Here is a 21,538-nt window from a genome sequence, read left to right on the forward strand (position 1 = left end):
TTCAAGTAGATTTGATTGAAACGTAAACTTTAAAACTAACATTATTAAACATCTTAAGTGTGTTTCTCTCAAACTACTTCATGTTTCTCTTCATGAACCTTCTCTTGCTCTAGACTTTAATGTTTATTGTCATGAATGTATAAAAACTATATTCATACATTTATAAACCAAGTGTTTCTGGTCAATATATAGATTCTAGAGTTTCTTAGGTCCAGAGATGTAACAGTTGTTTATTTGTTTTATGTTTCAATTATTTTCACTGGAATAATATCTTTTAACCCAGTTGTTATATTTGTTTATCTTTTATTACTTGTTGAAGCTCGTATCCTATTATGACACTGTTGCTTTAAGACTGTTTTCACCTGAGTTCACTGATGAGACGCAGATGTTCAGGTGTAGATGTTCAGGTGCTGATGTTCAGGTGTAGATGTTCAGGTGCTGATGTTCAGGTGTAGATGTTCAGGTGTAGATGTTCAGGTGCTGATGTTCAGGTGTAGATGTTCAGGTGTAGATGTTCAGGTGCTGATGTTCAGGTGTAGATGTTCAGGTGCTGATGTTCAGGTGTAGATGTTCAGGTGCTGATGTTCAGGTGTAGATGTTCAGGTGCTGATGTTCAGGTGTTGATGTTCAGGTGTTGATGTTCAGGTGCTGATGTTCAGGTGTTGATGTTCAGGTGTAGATGTTCAGGTGCTGATGTTCAGGTGTAGATGTTCAGGTGCTGATGTTCAGGTGTAGATGTTCAGGTGCTGATGTTCAGGTGTAGATGTTCAGGTGTAGATGTTCAGGTGCTGATGTTCAGGTGTAGATGTTCAGGTGCTGATGTTCAGGTGTAGATGTTCAGGTGCTGATGTTCAGGTGTAGATGTTCAGGTGCTGATGTTCAGGTGTTGATGTTCAGGTGTTGATGTTCAGGTGCTGATGTTCAGGTGTTGATGTTCAGGTGTTGATGTTCAGGTGCTGATGTTCAGGTGTTGATGTTCAGGTGTAGATGTTCAGGTGCTGATGTTCAGGTGTTGATGTTCAGGTGCTGATGTTCAGGTGTTGATGTTCAGGTGTTGATGTTCAGGTGTTGATGTTGAGGTGTTGATGTTGAGGTGTTGATGTTCAGGTGTAGATGTTTGGGTGTTGATGTTCAGGTGTAGATGTTCAGGTGTAGATGTTCAGGTGTAGATGTTCGGGTGTTGATGTTCAGGTGTAGATGTTCAGGAGTTGATGTTCAGGTGTTGATGTTCAGGTGTAGATGTTCAGGTGTTGATGTTCAGGTGTTGATGTTCAGGTGTAGATGTTCAGGTGTTGATGTTCAGGTGTAGATGTTCAGGTGTAGATGTTCAGGTGTTAATGTTCAGGTGTTGATGTTCAGGTGTTGATGTTCAGGAGTTGATGTTCAGGTGTTGATGTTCAGGAGTTGATGTTCAGGTGTTGATGTTCAGGTGTTGATGTTCAGGTGTTGATGTTCAGGTGTTGATGTTCAGGTGTTGATGTTCAGGTGTGGATGTTCAGGTGTTGATGTTCAGGTGTTGATGTTCAGGTGTTGATGTTCAGGTGTTGATGTTCAGGTGTAGATGTTCAGGTGTTGATGTTCAGGTGTTGGGTTTTGGTTACAGAGACGTGTCTCACTGACGGCCAGACGTTGTCCCCAGGAAAAGCCAAGAGGAGAGAACACCGAGAGAGTTTCGGAGAAGAGATTCTCCTCGTACTCGCTCTCCTCGCGGTAACACTCTGGAGTGGTGACCCGGCCGATGGTTTTGGTGAAACGAGGCGCCTGGCCAGCGCTGATGCACACCTACCGCGGCGAAACAGGGCGCCCGCGGAAGATCTCGGAAAAAACCAACCAACCAACCAACCAACCAACCCGCGCGCGCGGGTGCCGTGTGCCCCACGGATCGAACCCGAGCCTAACCCTAACCCTAACCCTCCCCGCCGAGGTGAACGTCGGGCTTAAACAACTCTGAGCAGTGGACTCTGCTCTCTCGAAGTCACGTTGGTTCCTCGCCGTTGGAGCCGTCGCGGGAGTTTTTAACCGAACTCCCTCGTCCCCCTCAGCCCCAGCCCCCCCCCCACGAAGCTCGCTCCTCGCACTTTGTCCCACGATAACACGGAGACGCCCCCGAAAACCCGAACTTTGAAGAGAGAGTTCAACAGGGCGTGAAACCGTTGAGAGGTAAACAGGTGGGGTCCGGCAAGTCCGCCCGGAGGACTCAACCTGGCGGGGGTCTTGAAACACGGACCAAGGAGTCTAACGCACGCGCCAGTCAGAGGGTTGTCTCGACCAGAAACCCCGAGGCGCAATGAAAGTGAGGGCCGGCGAGACCCGGCTGCACCACCGCCTGCTTCTTGATTCAGAGTCTAATCCTACCGTCAGTGAGGACCCACTGACTGCAACACACGGCACCGAACAGTCGATATAGACTCAATAACACTTTTTTTTTTTTACCTTAAAGATTCGCCTGATGCAATGGCTGCGATTATTAAAGAAATGCAGCCGGAACTAAAGGATCAGAAGGATGGCTTTGACCTGGACTTAATATATATCTACCCAAACATCATAGCTATGGTTTCTCTTAGCAGCCAGACGACAAAAAGAAAAAAATGTGGCTTTTGCTATTTGTGTCGCAACGGAGGCACGTGTGCGGATGAAGAGAATGGATTTCACTGTCAATGTCTTGACTGTTACGCCTCCCTAAGCACAGCTACTGACTCCTTCAAGAAACATCTGTGTTTGATGATCTACTGACTCCTTCAAGAAACATCTGTGTTTGATGATCTACTGACTCCTTCAAGAAACATCTGTGTTTGATGATCTACTGACTCCTTCAAGAAACATCTGTGTTTGATGATCTACTGACTCCTTCAAGAAACATCTGTGTTTGATGATCTACTGACTCCTTCAAGAAACATCTGTGTTTGATGATCTACTGACTCCTTTAAGAAACATCTGTGTTTGATGATCTACTGACTCCTTCAAGAAACATCTGTGTTTGATGATCTACTGACTCCTTCAAGAAACATCTGTGTTTGATGATCTACTGACTCCTTCAAGAAACATGTGTGTTTGATGATCTACTGACTCCTTCAAGAAACATGTGTGTTTGATGATCTACTGACTCCTTCAAGAAACATGTGTGTTTGATGATCTACTGACTCCTTTAAGAAACATCTGTGTTTGATGATCTACTGACTCCTTCAAGAAACATGTGTGTTTGATGATCTACTGACTCCTTCAAGAAACATCTGTGTTTGATGATCTACTGACTCCTTCAAGAAACATCTGTGTTTGATGATCTACTGACTCCTTCAAGAAACATCTGTGTTTGATGATCTACTGACTCCTTTAAGAAACATCTGTGTTTGATGATCTACTGACTCCTTCAAGAAACATCTGTGTTTGATGATCTACTGACTCCTTCAAGAATCATCTGCAGTTTTATCTTGATCTTTAAAATATATACTTTATTGAATATTGTTTTGATTGTTTAAGTTATTTGTGACCCTGGTCTGGAAAAGCTCTATACAAATAAAAATTACTTACTAAAAGAAAAGACCAGCAACTTATTGGAGTTTTCCTCGTCAGCACTTCTATCTTCTATTCCTCTGACATTCTTACATTTCCTGTATGAAATTGTCCTTTTTTCACCAACGGCTCATTTTACAACAATTCATTTAAACTCCACGACTCCCGACTGAACACGTCAAGTTTTCTGGTTCCGATACAAAATAAATTCCCATTTACAAAGAGTCTCATTTTGCGACACAATTTACTACCAAACCCTGACTTAAGCAAGAACAGCGTCTTTCCTCAGAATCATATCACACTTTGCTTTGCGGCGAGCGCGGAGGCAGCATGTGACGTCATCACTGGAGTAGTGAACGGGTTACAGACTCAGAGCCCTCAGGCCCTCTTTATCATCTCCGGTGATTTTAATCACGCATCTCTTTCCTCCTGTCTGCCCAAATTCACGCAGTACGTCACTTGTGCCACCAGAGACAATAACACACTGGACCTTTTCTATGCGAACACTAAAGACGCTTATTTATCATCCCCCCTTCCTCCTTTGGGACGAGCTGACCACTGTCTGGTCCATCTCCTACCTGTTTACAAGCCACTTGTGAGCAGGCAACCAGCAGTGACTCGCTCGGTCAAGAAGTGGTCTGAAGAAGCTGAGGAAGCTCTGCAGGTCTGCTTTGAGACCACGGACTGGAGCATCTTCAGTGAGTCCCACAAGGAGGATATTGACGGACTAACTTCATGTGTCACGGACTACATAAACTTCTGTGTGGAGAGCATTGTACCAACAAGAACTGTACGATGCTTCTCCAACAACAAACCCTGGATCAATCCTGATATAAAGGCTCTCCTAAAGGAGAAGAAGAGAGTCTTTAGGTCAGGAAACAAAGAGGATCTGATGGCAGTCCAGAAGGAGCTGAGAAGAAAGATCAGGGAGGGAAAGGGGAGGTACAGGAGGAGGATGGAAGAGAGTCTGGCCAACAACAACACCAGAGATGTCTGGAGAGGTTTGAAATCCATATCCGGACATCAGACCAGGCTCTCTGTAGCAGCGGGGGATAAAAATTGGGCCGACAACTTAAACAGTTATTTTTCAAGGTTTGAGGTGTCGGCTCCCCCCCCTGCTCAACCATTCACACCTCTACACTTACCTTCTCCTCTCCCCCGAGCTTGTATTGTTTCAGCCCCCCCGCTGACTCCACAGGGGACAATGCCCCCCCACCCCAGCCTGTCCCTCACACCTCTCCAGGTGAGAAATCAGCTTAGGAGAACCAAGACAACAAAGGCCCCTGGACCAGACGGCATCGGTGGCAAAGTACTCAGGACGTGCTCTGACCTGTTAAGTGAAATTGTTGGACTTCTGTTCAACATGAGCTTGACCCTGGGAAGAGTTCCACTACTGTGGAAGACGTCCTGTGTGGTACCGGTGCCGAAGACTCAGCACCCTAAGGATCCCAGCTGCTACAGACCTGTGGCCTTGACATCCCACCTTATGAAGGCTCTGGAGCGGCTGGTCCTTAGTTACCTGAGTCCTCTGGTGCGCTCCTCCATGGATCCGTTGCAGTTTGCCTACCAACCTGACATCGGCGTGGAGGACGCCATCATCTTCCTTCTCCACCGAGCACTTTCTCACCTGGAGTTGCCTGGAAGCACTGTGAGGATCCTTTTCCTGGATCTAAGCAGTGCTTTCAATACCATCAGGTCAAACATCCTGAGGGACAAGCTGGAGCTGTCTGGAGCGGACACTCACCTCACGGACTGGATTGTGGACTACCTCACCAACCGTCCACAGTTGGTGAGGACCCGGGATGGTGTTTCGAGGACTGTACTGTGCAGTGTAGGGGTCCCCCAGGGAACAGTGTTAGCACCGTTCCTCTTTTCACTGTACACTGCAGACTTCCAACACCTGTCTCCCACCAGTCACCTGCAGAAGTTCTCGGACGACTCCGCCATCGTCGGCCTCATTAGGGACGGGGATGACGGGCCGTACCGGGGACTTGTCCAGGACTTTGTTGACTGGTGCCTGGAAAACCACCTTCAGATCAACTCCAGCAAAACTAAGGAGTTGATCGTGGATTTCCGGCGGTGTCCCTCCATCTCCCCCTCACCACTGAACATCCAGGGACAGGACATTGAGATTGTCACGACTTACAAGTTCCTGGGTGTTCACCTCAACAACCGCCTGGACTGGGTGGATAACACTGCTGCGCTTTATAAAAAAGGGCGGAGTAGAATCTACCTGCTCCGGAGGTTGAGGTCGTTTGGTGTCCGGGGGCCACTCCTGAAGTCATTCTATGACTCAGTAGTGGCCTCTGCCATCTTCAACGGTGTGGTCTGCTGGGGGAGCAGCATGACAGCAAAGGATAGGGCTAAACTGGACAGCCTTATTAAGAAGGCCAGTTACGTCCTAGGGCGCCCCCTGGATCCTGTGGAGGAAGTGACTGGAGGGAGGATGCGGAGCAAGCTGGGCTCCATGAGGAGGAACTTGTCTCACCCTCTCCAGCACACACTGAGGGCATTGAGGAGCTCCATCAGTGATAGGATGCTCCATCCCAGGTGTGTGAGGGAGAGGTACCGCAGGTCTTTCCTCCCTGCTGCCATCAGACTCCACAACAAAAACACACCAAGATAACTATTTAACTGCACCTCTTGTTATTTATGTAAATATGATTGTGTAAATATTATATAGCGCAGATTTATCTTTTATTCCATTTAGATTTTATTTCTCGTTTTTATTTCTGGGTGTTTTTATTTCTCTTGCTGCTGTTAAACCGAATTTCCCCTCGAGGGACTAATAAAGGTTTTCTGATTCTGATTCTGATTTATTGAACAACGGCTTTTACAAGAAACAAGTGGTTTATTTACAGTTTCATACGTTCAGTCCAACACGTCAACATTGAGGTAGAAGTCGAACGACTTTAGATCAGAAAATGACAAACGTTCTCAAACACTGTCAAATAAAAAGATTGAACCTGCATCGGTTCCATCCGTTCGATTTGTGACTTAAATTAGCAACAATCGTTCGTTTTAAGAGAATAATCTTAAGTTGTCATAATATTCCTGCACATTTTTTCACAACTTGACGGGAACTCAGTTCAAATATAATCTAGATCTTATAAAAAGGTTGAGGTTGTTGCTGGAACATCTTAGGATTGTGTTAAAAAAAACATTCAAATATTTAAAAGAACGAATCCTATGTTTGTCATGAGTTTAAAAAGTTCTTGATCTTCTCTGGTCTCAGATGCAATACTCTGAGGAAGCAGGGATGAAGCTGGAAGATCAGGAGACGTTCAGCTCCTCACAGGCAAAGTAGTCCTTCAGGGGAGCGAAGAGGTGGCGGATGACGGGAACACTCCACGCCTTCCCGAGCACCTTCTGCCTCTCGCCGCACCTCATGTTCTTCACGTCGGTGTAATGCTTTGGAAATCCAAAGATTCTGGAAATATGAAAAACGTTGATGAGTCTAGAGGAAGAGTTTTATCCAATCGAGTGTGTTGTTTCTTTCTGCTGGTGTTTGACCTGCAGCAGATGTGGCAAAAGTATGTTTGGAGAGCAGATGTTTCAAACTATTTGCTTTCACACTGAATGATCTACATGAAAACATGGAACTGGTGAGGCTCAGTAAGTATTTCATATGAACTCTCCATCGCTTCAATACACGATGACGTTATTGTTACTGAAGATACTTTCTATTGCTGTAGTACACTAGTCTCACTCGTCAATAATTACTAAAGAAAGGAAACTCAAAATCAAACGTATGAAGATGTATAAATAATCATACAATGTAGATTATATGGCGACTCCTTTGATGTCCAACTCGTCTGATGAGCCTCAGAACTTCACCTTAACTGTTCTCAGTTCACGCCGGCGTTTGATCCACGAACAACAATCCAATATGACAATCATCCTAATGTAGTTGAAGATAGTTTATAAAAAACTAAAAATATATAAAAACACTTTGGTTTATTTTCTGATGTCTTTGTTGAAACATCAAGTTTTAGGAGCTCGGCGTCAAAATATAGGTTTGTTGTTGAATGAAAGTTCAACACCTTGTTAGTGTCGATATTATAATTATTAAATATATTATAACACGTGTCATGAAACCATGTTATTGCCACCTTTGGTAGTTTGACCTGCACTGATGTGGTCTACTGTACTCAAGTCCTCCTCAGGGACTTCATTCCTCCAAACCAACGGATCCCTAGAGGCTCCGTTTACACTTTCTCCTCCTTTGAAAATGACAAAAACGACACATACTTCTCCAGCTCTGTGATCCAAAGAACGTCTTCTCGCCCTTTGTGAAGAACCGGCAGCTGGTTTGCATTCCTGCCTTGTTTCAAGGAGTTTGAGTTGGTGGTGATGGTTCTCACTTTATCCAGCTGGAATAACGTTTGGACGACTTAGTTTTTCTTTGAATCATCGAAGCCAAAGAGACTTGAACCACTGACCCGGGCTTCCCGACTGCCCTCCAGACAGTCCTGGAGGTGCAGCTTGTCGTTCTGCGAGGCAATGATGGGTCTGAGGGAGAAGCAGGAGCAGGAGTTAGAAAACATCAATTAACAAAAGAACGAGTTTTGGGATAGTTGACCATTTGTTCCATGTTCCTTTTATATCATCGAAAATCATTGAATCATGGAAATCTAAGATGTTGTTAAGCGAGTCACCTGCTCATGCCCGGGATGTTTCCCCAGAAGTACCTGGCTCTGTGGGCCGGGCTGACCTTCACAGCGTCCACCATCACAGGGTTGCACTGAGAACACAGGTTGAGGTTGAGAGTGGAACGGTGGACGCTAGAGAAAAAGATAGAAACCTCAAGGAAGCGACATATGCTGGTCTTGTCGTGTGTGTTCATGAAGACCACGTTCTCGAACAGCCAGAAGAACGGCCGAGGGTCTTCCTCCCTGGGCTTCAGCAGGTTCAGGATGCGATGGTATTCAAAAAACAATCGTCCGGTGCCCTCTGTGCAAGATCCTCTTGAAGTTAGAGATGGAAATAATTCCATGTAGTTAGTGTCACTGACCGTAGAGGCCTTTCCTGTAGGGGTTCACGATGGACAGGTCATTGCAGGGGCTTCCACCGATCAACAAGTCAAAGGGACCCCACTGCTGCAGCTGAGGACCAAAGGTTTTCATCATCAAGAAACCCCGAGACCTGATGTGTCCGTCACACCTGCTCCTTCGTGATCAGACGTGCGTCCCCGACCTGGAGGATCTTCCCATCATGGTGGACGTCCGTGACTGCCAGAGAAAACTCACAGACCTCGGAGGCGACGTACTTTTCCACCTTGAAGCCGAGCTCCTTCAGCACCAGGAAGCCTGAAGCAGAAGAAACATTTTAGCCTGAAGCAGAATGGAAGCAAAATGTTGCCGAACGCCGACGTTTTCTCACCTGTTCCGATGCCGTCGAAGATGGAGAGAACTCTGATTGGTCGGCGTAGATTGGCAGCGATGGAGGGATAAACACGATGAGGCTCCTGAAGGACCGAACCTTTCATCAGGTTTATGACAACTTAACAGTTGATATTATGCCACTCACAAATTCCATAGCACTGTTGTTGGCGAAGAAGTCCTGGACACGGACGCTCCAGTCCTCTCTGGGCACCAGAGCCCGGTGACCCTGCAGAGGCTGGCACATGTAGCAGATCCACGGGTCCACCGTCTTCAGCAGGTCGAAGGTTCCCGGGCCGACCAGGATGTTGAGACAGTTTGCGCAGAAGGATCTGAAGGAGAAGGAAACAAAGGGTCATTGGTCCAGGATCACAGACATCCTAGATTCTGGTCCAAGATTAGAGAAGCTACACACACGGAGCTATGGGTAAACATCCTGTGGGAGTATTGGAGGAGTGTCCAGAAACAAGTCACAGTGAGGAGGTCCATGTAATGTTGATGTTCCTGTGGATCGTTTTATCGTCTGCTGGGCTTCGTCCCACAGCTAATAAAATCCAACTTCCCGTTGACCTGGTCTGAGCTTCACTGACGTCAGTCGACAACCTCTGGTTCAACTTCAACAGAATAACAACAATAGAGTATTTCTATGAAAGAAGCCCACAGACCTGCAGCAGTTGTCGTTGCCACAAAGAACGATTTCCATTCCATAGCAACAGACGGTGCAGTAGGACTGATATCCATCCTCATCGTATCGGTACAAGGTCTGTGTGAAGTTGTCCTGCAAAGACGCACCGTTGGGAAAATGCATTAACGGGAAGCGACTTCTACACGAACCTTACACTCCAAACAGAGGCTTCCCTTGAAGAGAGGGTGGAACATATCAGCTTCTTCACTTCCACAGCACAAACAAAAGCCTGCGGACAGAAAGTTTCAAGTGACGTCAAACCACTTTCACGACAATGACGTCTGGAAACATCGTATTTTAAAGTAGGCAGAGGATGAAACGCACAGAAATCATCTTAAAAGCCACGTCTTAATCTTAAAGCCTTTATTTCCAGAAGTGACTCACCTTCAATGTCTAGGTCCTGGTCAAGGATCCTCTGAACGATGGTCTCTAGAAAAGACGAGGTCAGCGTTCATCGTCACACGAGGAGGAACAAACATACCTCGGAGCTGCTGGTTGGGCTCCTGGTAGCTGCTGCTCTTGTTCGGGTTCTTGCTGCTCGACTTTCTTCTGTTCGGCACAAAAACTGAGGACGCGTCATCGTCGCCTCCTTCAAGCAGGTCCAGCTTTTTCAGACTTCTCCTAACGTTGACCATCTCGGCTCCCCTTTTGTCTCCTGCATCCGTTGCTGGTTTTCTTCGGATTGATCGTTTCACGCCATCCTTTTGAGATGTTGTGTTCATGGACTCCATTGCTTTCTTCTTCACATTTGACTTGTTTTGCTTTTTAAATGCATCTGGAATACAAAGGGTTAAGGCTCCTGATGATAAGATTCCAGGGTTGAGTCAGTACTTGAGTGACTTATGTCAGTCTGTCAAACTGAGCCTGAGAAACCTGGGTGTTGTATTTGATAAAGACGTGTCTCTTGTTCAACACTGAAGAAAACTGACCAGAAACTGTTTCCTTCAACTGAGAAAAATCTCTAAACTTAGGAAAATGTTGTCGGAACATGATCTGGATCTTATAATCCATGCGTTTGTTTCTTCTCGTCTGGACTATTGTAACAGTTTGTTTTCATGTCTTAACAAGAAGGATCTTCTCGTCTGCAGTTGATTCAGAACTCTGAGCCGCTCTAGTAGAAGAACTCACATTTCTCCTTCAAACTCTTCACTGGCTTCCAGTTTCTTTCAGGATCAACTTTAAAATTCTGGTTCTTACTTTCAGATCTATTCATGGTCAGACCTTCATGATCTGATCCAGACTTACACCCCAGCTCGGGCTCTGAGGTCTGTGGATCAGAATCTACTTATGGTTCCACGCACACGACTCAGGACCAGAGGAGAGAAATCTTTTCAGGCTGTTGTTCCTAAGCTTTGGAACGATCTTCTCTCTCTTTGTGTTTGATGATCTACTGACTCCTTTAAGAAACATGTGTGTTTGATCTACTGACTCCTTCAAGAAACATCTGTGTTTGATGATCTACTGACTCCTTTAAGAAACATCTGTGTTTGATGATCTACTGACTCCTTTAGGAAACATCTGTGTTTGATGATCTACTGACTCCTTCAAGAAACATGTGTGTTTGATGATCTACTGACTCCTTCAAGAAACATCTGTGTTTGATCTACTGACTCCTTCAAGAAACATCTGTGTTTGATGATCTACTGACTCCTTCAAGAAACATCTGTGTTTGATCTACTGACTCCTTCAAGAAACATCTGTGTTTGATCTACTGACTCCTTCAAGAAACATCTGTGTTTGATGATCTACTGACTCCTTCAAGAAACATCTGTGTTTGATCTACTGACTCCTTCAAGAAACATCTGTGTTTGATGATCTACTGACTCCTTCAAGAAACATCTGTGTTTGATGATCTACTGACTCCTTCAAGAAACATCTGTGTTTGATGTTCTACTGACTCCTTCAAGAAACATCTGTGTTTGATGAGCTACTGACTCCTTCAAGAAACATCTGTGTTTGATCTACTGACTCCTTCAAGAAACATCTGTGTTTGATCTACTGACTCCTTTAAGAAACATCTGTGTTTGATGATCTACTGACTCCTTCAAGAAACATCTGTGTTTGATGATCTACTGACTCCTTCAAGAAACATCTGTGTTTGATCTACTGACTCCTTTAAGAAACATCTGTGTTTGGTGATCTACTGACTCCTTCAAGAAACATCTGTGTTTGATGATCTACTGACTCCTTCAAGAAACATCTGTGTTTGATGTTATACTGACTCCTTCAAGAAACATCTGTGTTTGATGATCTACTGACTCCTTCAAGAAACATCTGTGTTTGATGATCTACTGACTCCTTCAAGAAACATCTGTGTTTGATGATCTACTGACTCCTTCAAGAAACATCTGTGTTTGATGATCTACTGACTCCTTCAAGAAACATCTGTGTTTGATCTACTGACTCCTTCAAGAAACATCTGTGTTTGATCTACTGACTCCTTTAAGAAACATGTGTGTTTGATGATCTACTGACTCCTTCAAGAAACATCTGTGTTTGATGATCTACTGACTCCTTCAAGAAACATCTGTGTTTGATCTACTGACTCCTTCAAGAAACATCTGTGTTTGATGATCTACTGACTCCTTCAAGAAACATGTGTGTTTGATGATCTACTGACTCCTTCAAGAAACATCTGTGTTTGATGATCTACTGACTCCTTCAAGAAACATCTGTGTTTGATGATCTACTGACTCCTTCAAGAAACATGTGTGTTTGATGATCTACTGACTCCTTCAAGAAACATCTGTGTTTGATGATCTACTGACTCCTTTAAGAAACATGTGTGTTTGATGATCTACTGACTCCTTCAAGAAACATCTGTGTTTGATGATCTACTGACTCCTTCAAGAAACATGTGTGTTTGATGATCTACTGACTCCTTCAAGAAACATCTGTGTTTGATGATCTACTGACTCCTTCAAGAAACATCTGTGTTTGATGATCTACTGACTCCTTCAAGAAACATCTGTGTTTGTTCACTTCTTGTCACTCCTCCATCACTTCTTGTCACTCCTCCTTCACTTCTTGTCACTCCTCCATCACTTCTTGTCACTCCTCCTTCACTTCTTGTCACTCCTCCTTCACTTCTTGTCACTCCTCCTTCACTTCTTGTCACTCCTCCTTCACTTCTTGTCACTCCTCCATCACTTCTTGTCACTCCTCCATCACTTCTTGTCACTCCTCCTTCACTTCTTGTCACTCCTCCATCACTTCTTGTCACTCCTCCTTCACTTCTTGTCACTCCTCCATCACTTCTTGTCACTCCTCCTTCACTTCTTGTCACTCCTCCATCACTTCTTGTCACTCCTCCTTCACTTCTTGTCACTCCTCCATCACTTCTTGTCACTCCTCCTTCACTTCTTGTCACTCCTCCTTCACTTCTTGTCACTCCTCCTTCACTTCTTGTCACTCCTCCTTCACTTCTTGTCACTCCTCCATCACTTCTTGTCACTCCTCCATCACTTCTTGTCACTCCTCCTTCACTTCTTGTCACTCCTCCTTCACTTCTTGTCACTCCTCCTTCACTTCTTGTCACTCCTCCATCACTTCTTGTCACTCCTCCATCACTTCTTGTCACTCCTCCTTCACTTCTTGTCACTCCTCCTTCACTTCTTGTCACTCCTCCTTCACTTCTTGTCACTCCTCCATCACTTCTTGTCACTCCTCCTTCACTTCTTGTCACTCCTCCTTCACTTCTTGTCACTCCTCCTTCACTTCTTGTCACTCCTCCATCACTCATGACTTACCGTTCATCACTTCACTTGGTTTCAAGCCAGCAGGTCCAGTGGGTCGAAATCCTGTGAAGGCCCAGTCCAGCAGCTCCTGTGTCAGCAGGTCCTTTGACTTGACCTTCAACCTCTTCCTGCAGCGTCTGGCTGCTTCCTGCAGACCCAGAGGTCAGAACCATCCACACTAAACTAACCTCCAGCAACACTAACCAGCAGTGACGATAAAATGCCTTCTTGGTAAGTTTGAATGGTGACGTAGGACTTTGGGCAGAAATTCTGGTTAAAGGTGAAATACGGTTTCAGAGAGTCTTTATTGACCTGAAACAGAGGTTCAACAACGTGTTACCATGACAACTCACACAACTTGTCGCTCGTCTACGTGGATCTCATTCTTCTAACAAAAGAAGAACAACGCTCACCGAAGAAGACATATTCTGTCCCAGCCACTCCACCGTCACCATGTGGCCATCTTGGTCCTGATGGAAGGGGGCGCTGATGGCCGGCCAGGAGGGGAACCCCTCCAACTCCCCCCACACCAGCTCCCCACATCCACTGTGCACCTGCTCAGTGTCCTGCAGCACATGAGCAGCAAAGCGTGAAAACACAAGATGTGCTCACATTGAAGTCTTCTCCACGACAGACGACCATAAGAAACTGCAGACGCGTAGAATAAGAGAACAATCGTGTTTATTCCTTATTCGAGTTCATCATTTCTACCAGATGTTTCCAATGAAACCAGTTACGAGCTAAATGAAGAGCTGTGGATTAATTCATCTATTTTAAGATAGAAATGTTAGGACCAGAGGTAACTCAGCGAACATGCCTCTGGATCCAGCCGTGCTGGCGACGCCTCCATGTTTTCATCCTCGTCGTCACTTCCTTCCACTGACATCAAGACGTTGAGTTGCGTGTGACTGACAGCAGAGCCTTCCATCCGGGGAGTCCTGGCACCTCTGAACACCTGAGCAGTAATATTGGACCCACATCAGATGTTAGTCCCTCCAAGGTTTCACTTTGCAAACTAAAACAAGGTCCATCAAGCCAAACTCTGAGGTTCAATCACTTCCTGTCAGAATGTCAATCATTAATAAGCAACACTTCTTCACGTCCTTCAAACCTTCTTTCGTGATCTTTGCTACGATGGATGCGTTACTGCTCCTGGACAGAATCCCTTCTGCTCCGAGCGATCAATAAAGCATCCATCGTTGCTCATCCACCTGCTCACCTGAGACAGCAGGCCGGGCAGGTCCAGGGAGGCGGGCAGAGCCAGGAGGGTCAGCAGGAGTCGACGCAACGGTGAGCTCGGGTTCACCAGATTTAACATCTAGACACAATTCATGGATTCATTTTCATGTTTGGCAAATATCGACACAGTACCAGCGTCAGAAGTCATCATAACTTTTCAACAAGTCTCACTCAAGGTCACACGATCAGTACAAATCTGCTGCCAAACTCACCTGAGCCCAGCTGAGGGCGTGGCCTCCGCTCTGACGCTTCCTGGCATGTGTGATGAAGGCCAGATAGTCACTGGTCAGCTCTCGCTCTGCAGATGAATCCTGTCCACACAGGCCTAAACCAACTCCCAGACCTGAGACAGCAGACGCTTTTACTTCCTGGAAAGAAGGTCATTTTTTCTGATCTTTGGTCGGTCAGTGAGCAGCCACTCAAATGTTCTTACGTTGACGTTTTCCACGAGTGTCAGGACTTTGCTGATGGTCCACATCATCTCGTCGTCCAGCTGACGGGGAATGTTTTCTAGCAGCATCTTCAGCGAAGACCTGTAGAACGTAGCCACGTCCTTCTGGAAGTCCGTCTTGTCCTTCTCCTCCAGATGGTCAAACGTTGTGAGCCACGAGGGGTCACTGGCCAGAGCGCCGACCTGAGCCGCGGGGAGAACCTGCTGCCGGTCGTGGAACAGAGACAAGTCTCGGGTCTTGAGGAGACACCGGACGGCCGAGGGTCTGAACACAGCAGATGCATGTGAGGTGAGCAGCAGTGAGAGGAACTGGAGTTGAGGCCCGAGGTCGGATCTGTGGCTCTGCTGCATCTCCAGCACAGGCCGAAGAGCTCTGGAGAGGAACATGAACTTCAGTTTGACCCGAGCGTCCATCAGCTGACCTTTGATCTGATCCGTGGCCTTCGATCTCTGCAGAGAGCTAAACAGTCCGAGCAGTTCGGTCCAGCGCCCTTCCATCCTGCTGACGGTCTGAAGGCTGAGCAGCTGCGACGCTCCTGAGAACACGTCCTGCAGCAGAGAGTTCTGGGAGGTGCTGGTGTAGAAGCCATGCACGGCTCGTACCAGGTCGGCCACGCAGCCGAAGGGGCCGGAGATCCAGGACCGACACGCCCGTTCCGTTAGACCCTCCAGGCCACACAGTGGTATCAAAGTGGGGTTAAAGGTCATCAGCCGGCTCACAAACACCTGTGGCTTCGACGCGTTGGAGTAAAACGCCACAAGTTTGGACAAGGGCAGCTTGAAGTGCTGCATCCTGTCCACGAGGAGAGTCGCGTCCGAAGCCTCACAGCTGCTGTTCTCAGCGTCAGCGCTCATCTGCAGACGGTCCAGCAGCCTGACCACGCCCTCGTCCGTCTGCTGCTCGTAGTAGCCGATGAGCAGCAGACTCGTGCGCCGCCCGCCGTCCACCTGCAGCCCCGTCAGCAGGTAGAGGCAGAACGGCGTCTGCTCCACGATCAAGTCGTCCAGGTAAGATCGAACGTCCACGACTCCATCATCTCCCTCCACCGTCTGCGGGTCCTGCTGAGCGACCAGATCATCGTCCGACAGAACCATCACAGCAGACGAGGGGTCTGTCGCTTCCATCAGAGCTCTGGACTCAGAAGCTTCACCTGGAGAGTCGTGAGAAGAAACGTGCAGATGAATGACTGAAGATCGACACAGAATAACACACACACACACACACACACTCAAGATGGCGCCGCACGAGCAGCTGCTGGTTACAACAGCTCCCTCTTTCTTCTTACTTTTTATTACACTTTTTTTCTGTTTTTTTGGCGTCTTTTTAATTTTTTCTTTAGAATGGTCGGATCTTGTTGCCGTTGTGCACAAAACGAGACCCACTTTTACAAATTTTGCCTTCGGTTTTCTACTACTTTCGTCACTTTTTGGAACTCCGTCGACAGACACGCTCAGCAGGTCTATTGTTTACACCAGGGATCAGCTGTTGCGCAACACCGCTCTCTCTCTCAGCGAATGAACGATTCCCGTGGAAATCAAGAGGAAAGATGCAGAGCAGGTCGGATGAAACAAGAGCAGAAGCGTAGGTTCCTTTATTCCATCGATCATCATGGGAAATGTACGTTCGATCGTGAATAAAACGGACGAGTCGCTGCTGACCGGCATCAGAGAGACTTCCGGGAGAGCAGCCTTCTATGTTTCACGGAGACCTGGCTGACGGAGAAGATCCCAGACTCTGTTGTTTCCCTGGAGGGGTTCAAGATGGTGCGTGCGGACCGGGACATGGATGGAAAGAGGAGAGGAGGAGGAGGTGTTTATTAATGAGAGATGGAGCGATCCTACGTCTCATTAAAGAACAAGTGTGCACTAAGGACATAGAGTTGGTTGCGGTGGGCATCATCCGCCCGTATGACATCCCGAGGGAGTTCTCACATGTGATTGTGTTCACATTATTCTATTCTTACCTGAGGAGTTGTGAGGAAATGTTTGTTCTTCCATCACGTCTCGATGGTTCTTCTCGAAGAACAACCTGAACCACTCCAAGAAGGTGATGGTCACGACAAAGTGTCTGTGAACGATCTTCTCCACAGGGATGTTCTGCAGAGAAACCAGGATTCATCTCCACATCACTGAGCTCTCGCTGACAAACTCTTACTCTGGCGACGCCAACCTCGTCGAACGCCGACTGAAGGACTTGGAAATTGTGAACATGATCCTCAGTTCTGTTGCTCTGGAAGCGGACGTCAGCCAGTCGGACGCAGCCAGGAAACAACAGAGCCATGAGCTGACAGAAGGCTGCTCCTGTAGAAACACTTGGATTTGGACCAAACTAAAGCGGTCCTTCATAAATCCTTGACACCTGCTTTACCTTCGCAGATCTCGTCCACCCGAGTGATCTGGATCTGCAGGGTTCTGTTGATCCAGGACAGCAACTCGTTTCCATTGTACAAGTGTCCAGTTCCCAGGGAGACGTTCTGAGCTTCCCTTCGATGCTTCAGCATTCTTCTTCCCGAGAGGAACCATGTTCAGGACCAGGAATAGAAAATTACAAATGGTTTGGTACCAAAACTTCAAGCTTTTTTAAAGTAGTTTTACTTTAAGAAGAAGAAAAAAGAAACAATGCGTCACTTATTATTATTATTATTATTATTACTTCCTCCAATCATCAGGTTTAGTTCAGGCTTAAGTTTTCAAACTGACCCGGGATCAGATGCACATCACGTTTAATGTTAATTCAATAGCAAATGCGTCAAAGGTCTGACTGTGGATCAGCCACGAGTGGAATAAACATGTAACAGACAAGAGCGTGACGTCATCAAACATGGCGCACAACAAGCAGTTGAGAAGAATCAACAATTATCACGAAACACATGCTGTGTCTCAAACATACTTCTCTTAGTGTACTAGAAGTTAGTATCATCAGGATAGTGTACGTACTAACTAGTAACTAATCCTCCACAGATAGTATGTCTCAAACATACTTCTCTTAGTATACTAGAAGTTAGTATCATCAGGATAGTGTACGTACTAACTAGTAACTAATCCTCCACAGATAGTATGTCTCAAACATACTTCTCTTAGTGTACTAGAAGTTAGTATCATCAGGATAGTGTACGTACTAACTAGTAACTAATCCTCCACAGATAGTATGTCTCAAACATACTTCTCTTAGTATACTAGAAGTTAGTATCATCAGGATAGTGTACGTACTAACTAGTAACTAATCCTCCACAGATAGTATGTCTCAAACATACTTCTCTTAGTGTACTAGAAGTTAGTATCATCAGGATAGTGTACGTACTAACTAGTAACTAATCCTCCACAGATAGTATGTCTCAAACATACTTCTCTTAGTGTACTAGAAGTTAGTATCATCAGGATAGTGTACGTACTAACTAGTAACTAATCCTCCACAGATAGTATGTCTCAAACATACTTCTCTTAGTATACTAGAAGTTAGTATCATCAGGATAGTGTACGTACTAACTAGTAACTAATCCTCCACAGATAGTATGTCTCTAACATACTTCTCTTAGTATACTAGAAGTTAGTATCATCAGGATAGTGTACGTACTAACTAGTAACTAATCCTCCACAGATAGTATGTCTCTAACATACTTCTCTTAGTATACTAGAAGTTAGTATCATCAGGATAGTGTACGTACTAACTAGTAACTAATCCTCCACAGATAGTATGTCTCAAACATACTTCTCTTAGTGTACTAGAAGTTAGTATCATCAGGATAGTGTACGTACTAACTAGTAACTAATCCTCCACAGATAGTATGTCTCAAACATACTTCTCTTAGTGTACTAGAAGTTAGTATCATCAGGATAGTGTACGTACTAACTAGTAACTAATCCTCCACAGATAGTATGTCTCAAACATACTTCTCTTAGTATACTAGAAGTTAGTATCATCAGGATAGTGTACGTATTAACTAGTAACTAATCCTCCACAGATAGTATGTCTCAAACATACTTCTCTTAGTGTACTAGAAGTTAGTATCATCAGGATAGTGTACGTACTAACTAGTAACTAATCCTCCACAGATAGTATGTCTCAAACATACTTCTCTTAGTATACTAGAAGTTAGTATCATCAGGATAGTGTACGTACTAACTAGTAACTAATCCTCCACAGATAGTATGTCTCTAACATACTTCTCTTAGTATACTAGAAGTTAGTATCATCAGGATAGTGTACGTACTAACTAGTAACTAATCCTCCACAGATAGTATGTCTCAAACATACTTCTCTTAGTATACTAGAAGTTAGTATCATCAGGATAGTGTACGTACTAACTAGTAACTAATCCTCCACAGATAGTATGTCTCAAACATACTTCTCTTAGTATACTAGAAGTTAGTATCATCAGGATAGTGTACGTACTAACTAGTAACTAATCCTCCACAGATAGTATGTCTCAAACATACTTCTCTTAGTATACTAGAAGTTAGTATCATCAGGATAGTGTACGTACTAACTAGTAACTAATCCTCCACAGATAGTATGTCTCAGACATACTTCTCTTAGTATACTAGAAGTTAGTATCATCAGGATAGTGTACGTACTAACTAGTAACTAATTCTCCACAGATAGTATGTCTCAAACATACTTCTCTTAGTATACTAGAAGTTAGTATCATCAGGATAGTGTACGTACTAACTAGTAACTAATTCTCCACAGATAGTATGTCTCAAACATACTTCTCTTAGTATACTAGAAGTTAGTATCATCAGGATAGTGTACGTACTAACTAGTAACTAATTCTCCACAGATAGTATGTCTCAAACATACTTATCTTAGTATACTAGAAGTTAGTATCATCATGATAGTGTACGTACTAACTAGTAACTAATTCTCCGCAGATAGTATGTCTCAAACATACTTCTCTTAGTATACTAGAAGTTAGTATCATCAGGATAGTGTACGTACTAACTAGTAACTAATCCTCCACAGATAGTATGTCTCAAACATACTTCTCTTAGTATACTAGAATTTAGTATCATCATGATAGTGTACGTACTAACTAGTAACTAATTCTCCGCAGATAGTATGTCTCAAACATACTTCTCTTAGTATACTAGAATTTAGTATCATCATGATAGTGTACGTACTAACTAGTAACTAATTCTCCACAGATAGTATGTCTAAACATACTTCTCTTAGTATACTAGAAGTTAGTATCATCAGGATAGAGTACGTACTAACTAGTAACTAATCCTCCACAGATAGTATGTCTCAAACATACTTCTCTTAGTATACTAGAAGTTAGTATCATCAGGATAGTGTACGTACTAACTAGTAACTAATCCTCCACAGATAGTATGTCTCAAACATACTTCTCTTAGTACGTACACTATCCTGATGATACTAACTTCTAGTATACTAACTAGTAACTAATCCTCCACAGATAGTATGTCTAAACATACTTCTCTTAGTATACTAGAAGTTAGTATCATCAGGATAGTGTATGTACTAACTAGTAACTAATCCTCCACAGATAGTATGTCTCAAACATACTTCTCTTAGTATACTAGAAGTTAGTATCATCAGGATAGTGTACGTACTAACTAGTAACTAATCCTCCACAGATAGTATGTCTCAAACATACTTCTCTTAGTATACTAGAAGTTAGTATCATCAGGATAGTGTACGTACTAACTAGTAACTAATTCTCCACAGATAGTATGTCTCAAACATACTTCTCTTAGTATACTAGAAGTTAGTATCATCAGGATAGTGTACGTACTAACTAGTAACTAATTCTCCACAGATAGTATGTCTCAAACATACTTCTCTTAGTATACTAGAAGTTAGTATCATCAGGATAGTGTACGTACTAACTAGTAACTAATCCTCCACAGATAGTATGTCTCAAACATACTTCTCTTAGTATACTAGAAGTTAGTATCATCAGGATAGTGTACGTACTAACTAGTAACTAATCCTCCACAGATAGTATGTCTCAAACATACTTCTCTTAGTATACTAGAAGTTAGTATCATCAGGATAGTGTACGTACTAACTAGTAACTAATCCTCCACAGATAGTATGTCTCAAACATACTTCTCTTAGTATACTAGAAGTTAGTATCATCATGATAGTGTACGTACTAACTAGTAACTAATTCTCCACAGATAGTATGTCTCAAACATACTTCTCTTAGTATACTAGAAGTTAGTATCATCATGATAGTGTACGTACTAACTAGTAACTAATTCTCCGCAGATAGTATGTCTCAAACATACTTCTCTTAGTATACTAGAAGTTAGTATCATCAGGATAGTGTACGTACTAACTAGTAACTAATTCTCCACAGATAGTATGTCTAAACATACTTCTCTTAGTATACTAGAAGTTAGTATCATCAGGATAGTGTACGTACTAACTAGTAACTAATCCTCCACAGATAGTATGTCTCAAACATACTTCTCTTAGTACGTACACTATCCTGATGATACTAACTTCTAGTATACTAACTAGTAACTAATCCTCCACAGATAGTATGTCTCAAACATACTTCTCTTA

The 21,538-nt window shown here is 44.3% G+C and overlaps 1 protein-coding gene across 1 annotated transcript in view; it reads right to left on the reverse strand.

Annotated features, from left to right (window-relative positions):
* Positions 1 to 6,346: 6,346 nt before the first annotated feature.
* LOC148064301 (uncharacterized) overlaps positions 6,347 to 21,538 on the reverse strand; it is a 16,923-nt gene continuing 1,731 nt past the window's right edge. Inside the window, exons 2-24 of the mRNA XM_087808408.1 lie at positions 17,372 to 17,508; positions 17,159 to 17,304; positions 16,968 to 17,100; positions 14,986 to 16,154; positions 14,765 to 14,920; positions 14,533 to 14,631; positions 14,131 to 14,268; positions 13,727 to 13,879; positions 13,518 to 13,625; positions 13,326 to 13,461; positions 10,058 to 10,351; positions 9,961 to 10,005; positions 9,726 to 9,805; positions 9,557 to 9,669; positions 9,040 to 9,223; positions 8,893 to 8,977; positions 8,674 to 8,819; positions 8,525 to 8,615; positions 8,315 to 8,463; positions 8,169 to 8,254; positions 7,953 to 8,022; positions 7,762 to 7,883; positions 6,347 to 6,940 (exon numbers count right to left, since the gene is read on the reverse strand). Coding sequence (XP_087664534.1) covers positions 6,784 to 6,940; positions 7,762 to 7,883; positions 7,953 to 8,022; positions 8,169 to 8,254; positions 8,315 to 8,463; positions 8,525 to 8,615; positions 8,674 to 8,819; positions 8,893 to 8,977; positions 9,040 to 9,223; positions 9,557 to 9,669; positions 9,726 to 9,805; positions 9,961 to 10,005; positions 10,058 to 10,351; positions 13,326 to 13,461; positions 13,518 to 13,625; positions 13,727 to 13,879; positions 14,131 to 14,268; positions 14,533 to 14,631; positions 14,765 to 14,920; positions 14,986 to 16,154; positions 16,968 to 17,100; positions 17,159 to 17,304; positions 17,372 to 17,504 — 3,993 coding nt within the window. The 5' untranslated portion in view covers positions 17,505 to 17,508 and the 3' untranslated portion in view covers positions 6,347 to 6,783. The remainder of the gene's footprint in view (positions 6,941 to 7,761; positions 7,884 to 7,952; positions 8,023 to 8,168; positions 8,255 to 8,314; positions 8,464 to 8,524; positions 8,616 to 8,673; positions 8,820 to 8,892; positions 8,978 to 9,039; positions 9,224 to 9,556; positions 9,670 to 9,725; positions 9,806 to 9,960; positions 10,006 to 10,057; positions 10,352 to 13,325; positions 13,462 to 13,517; positions 13,626 to 13,726; positions 13,880 to 14,130; positions 14,269 to 14,532; positions 14,632 to 14,764; positions 14,921 to 14,985; positions 16,155 to 16,967; positions 17,101 to 17,158; positions 17,305 to 17,371; positions 17,509 to 21,538) is intronic.

The sequence above is a fragment of the Callionymus lyra genome, chromosome 15, assembly GCF_982586985.1.
Source record: "Callionymus lyra chromosome 15, fCalLyr1.hap1.1, whole genome shotgun sequence".
Classification (NCBI taxonomy): domain Eukaryota; kingdom Metazoa; phylum Chordata; class Actinopteri; order Syngnathiformes; family Callionymidae; genus Callionymus; species Callionymus lyra.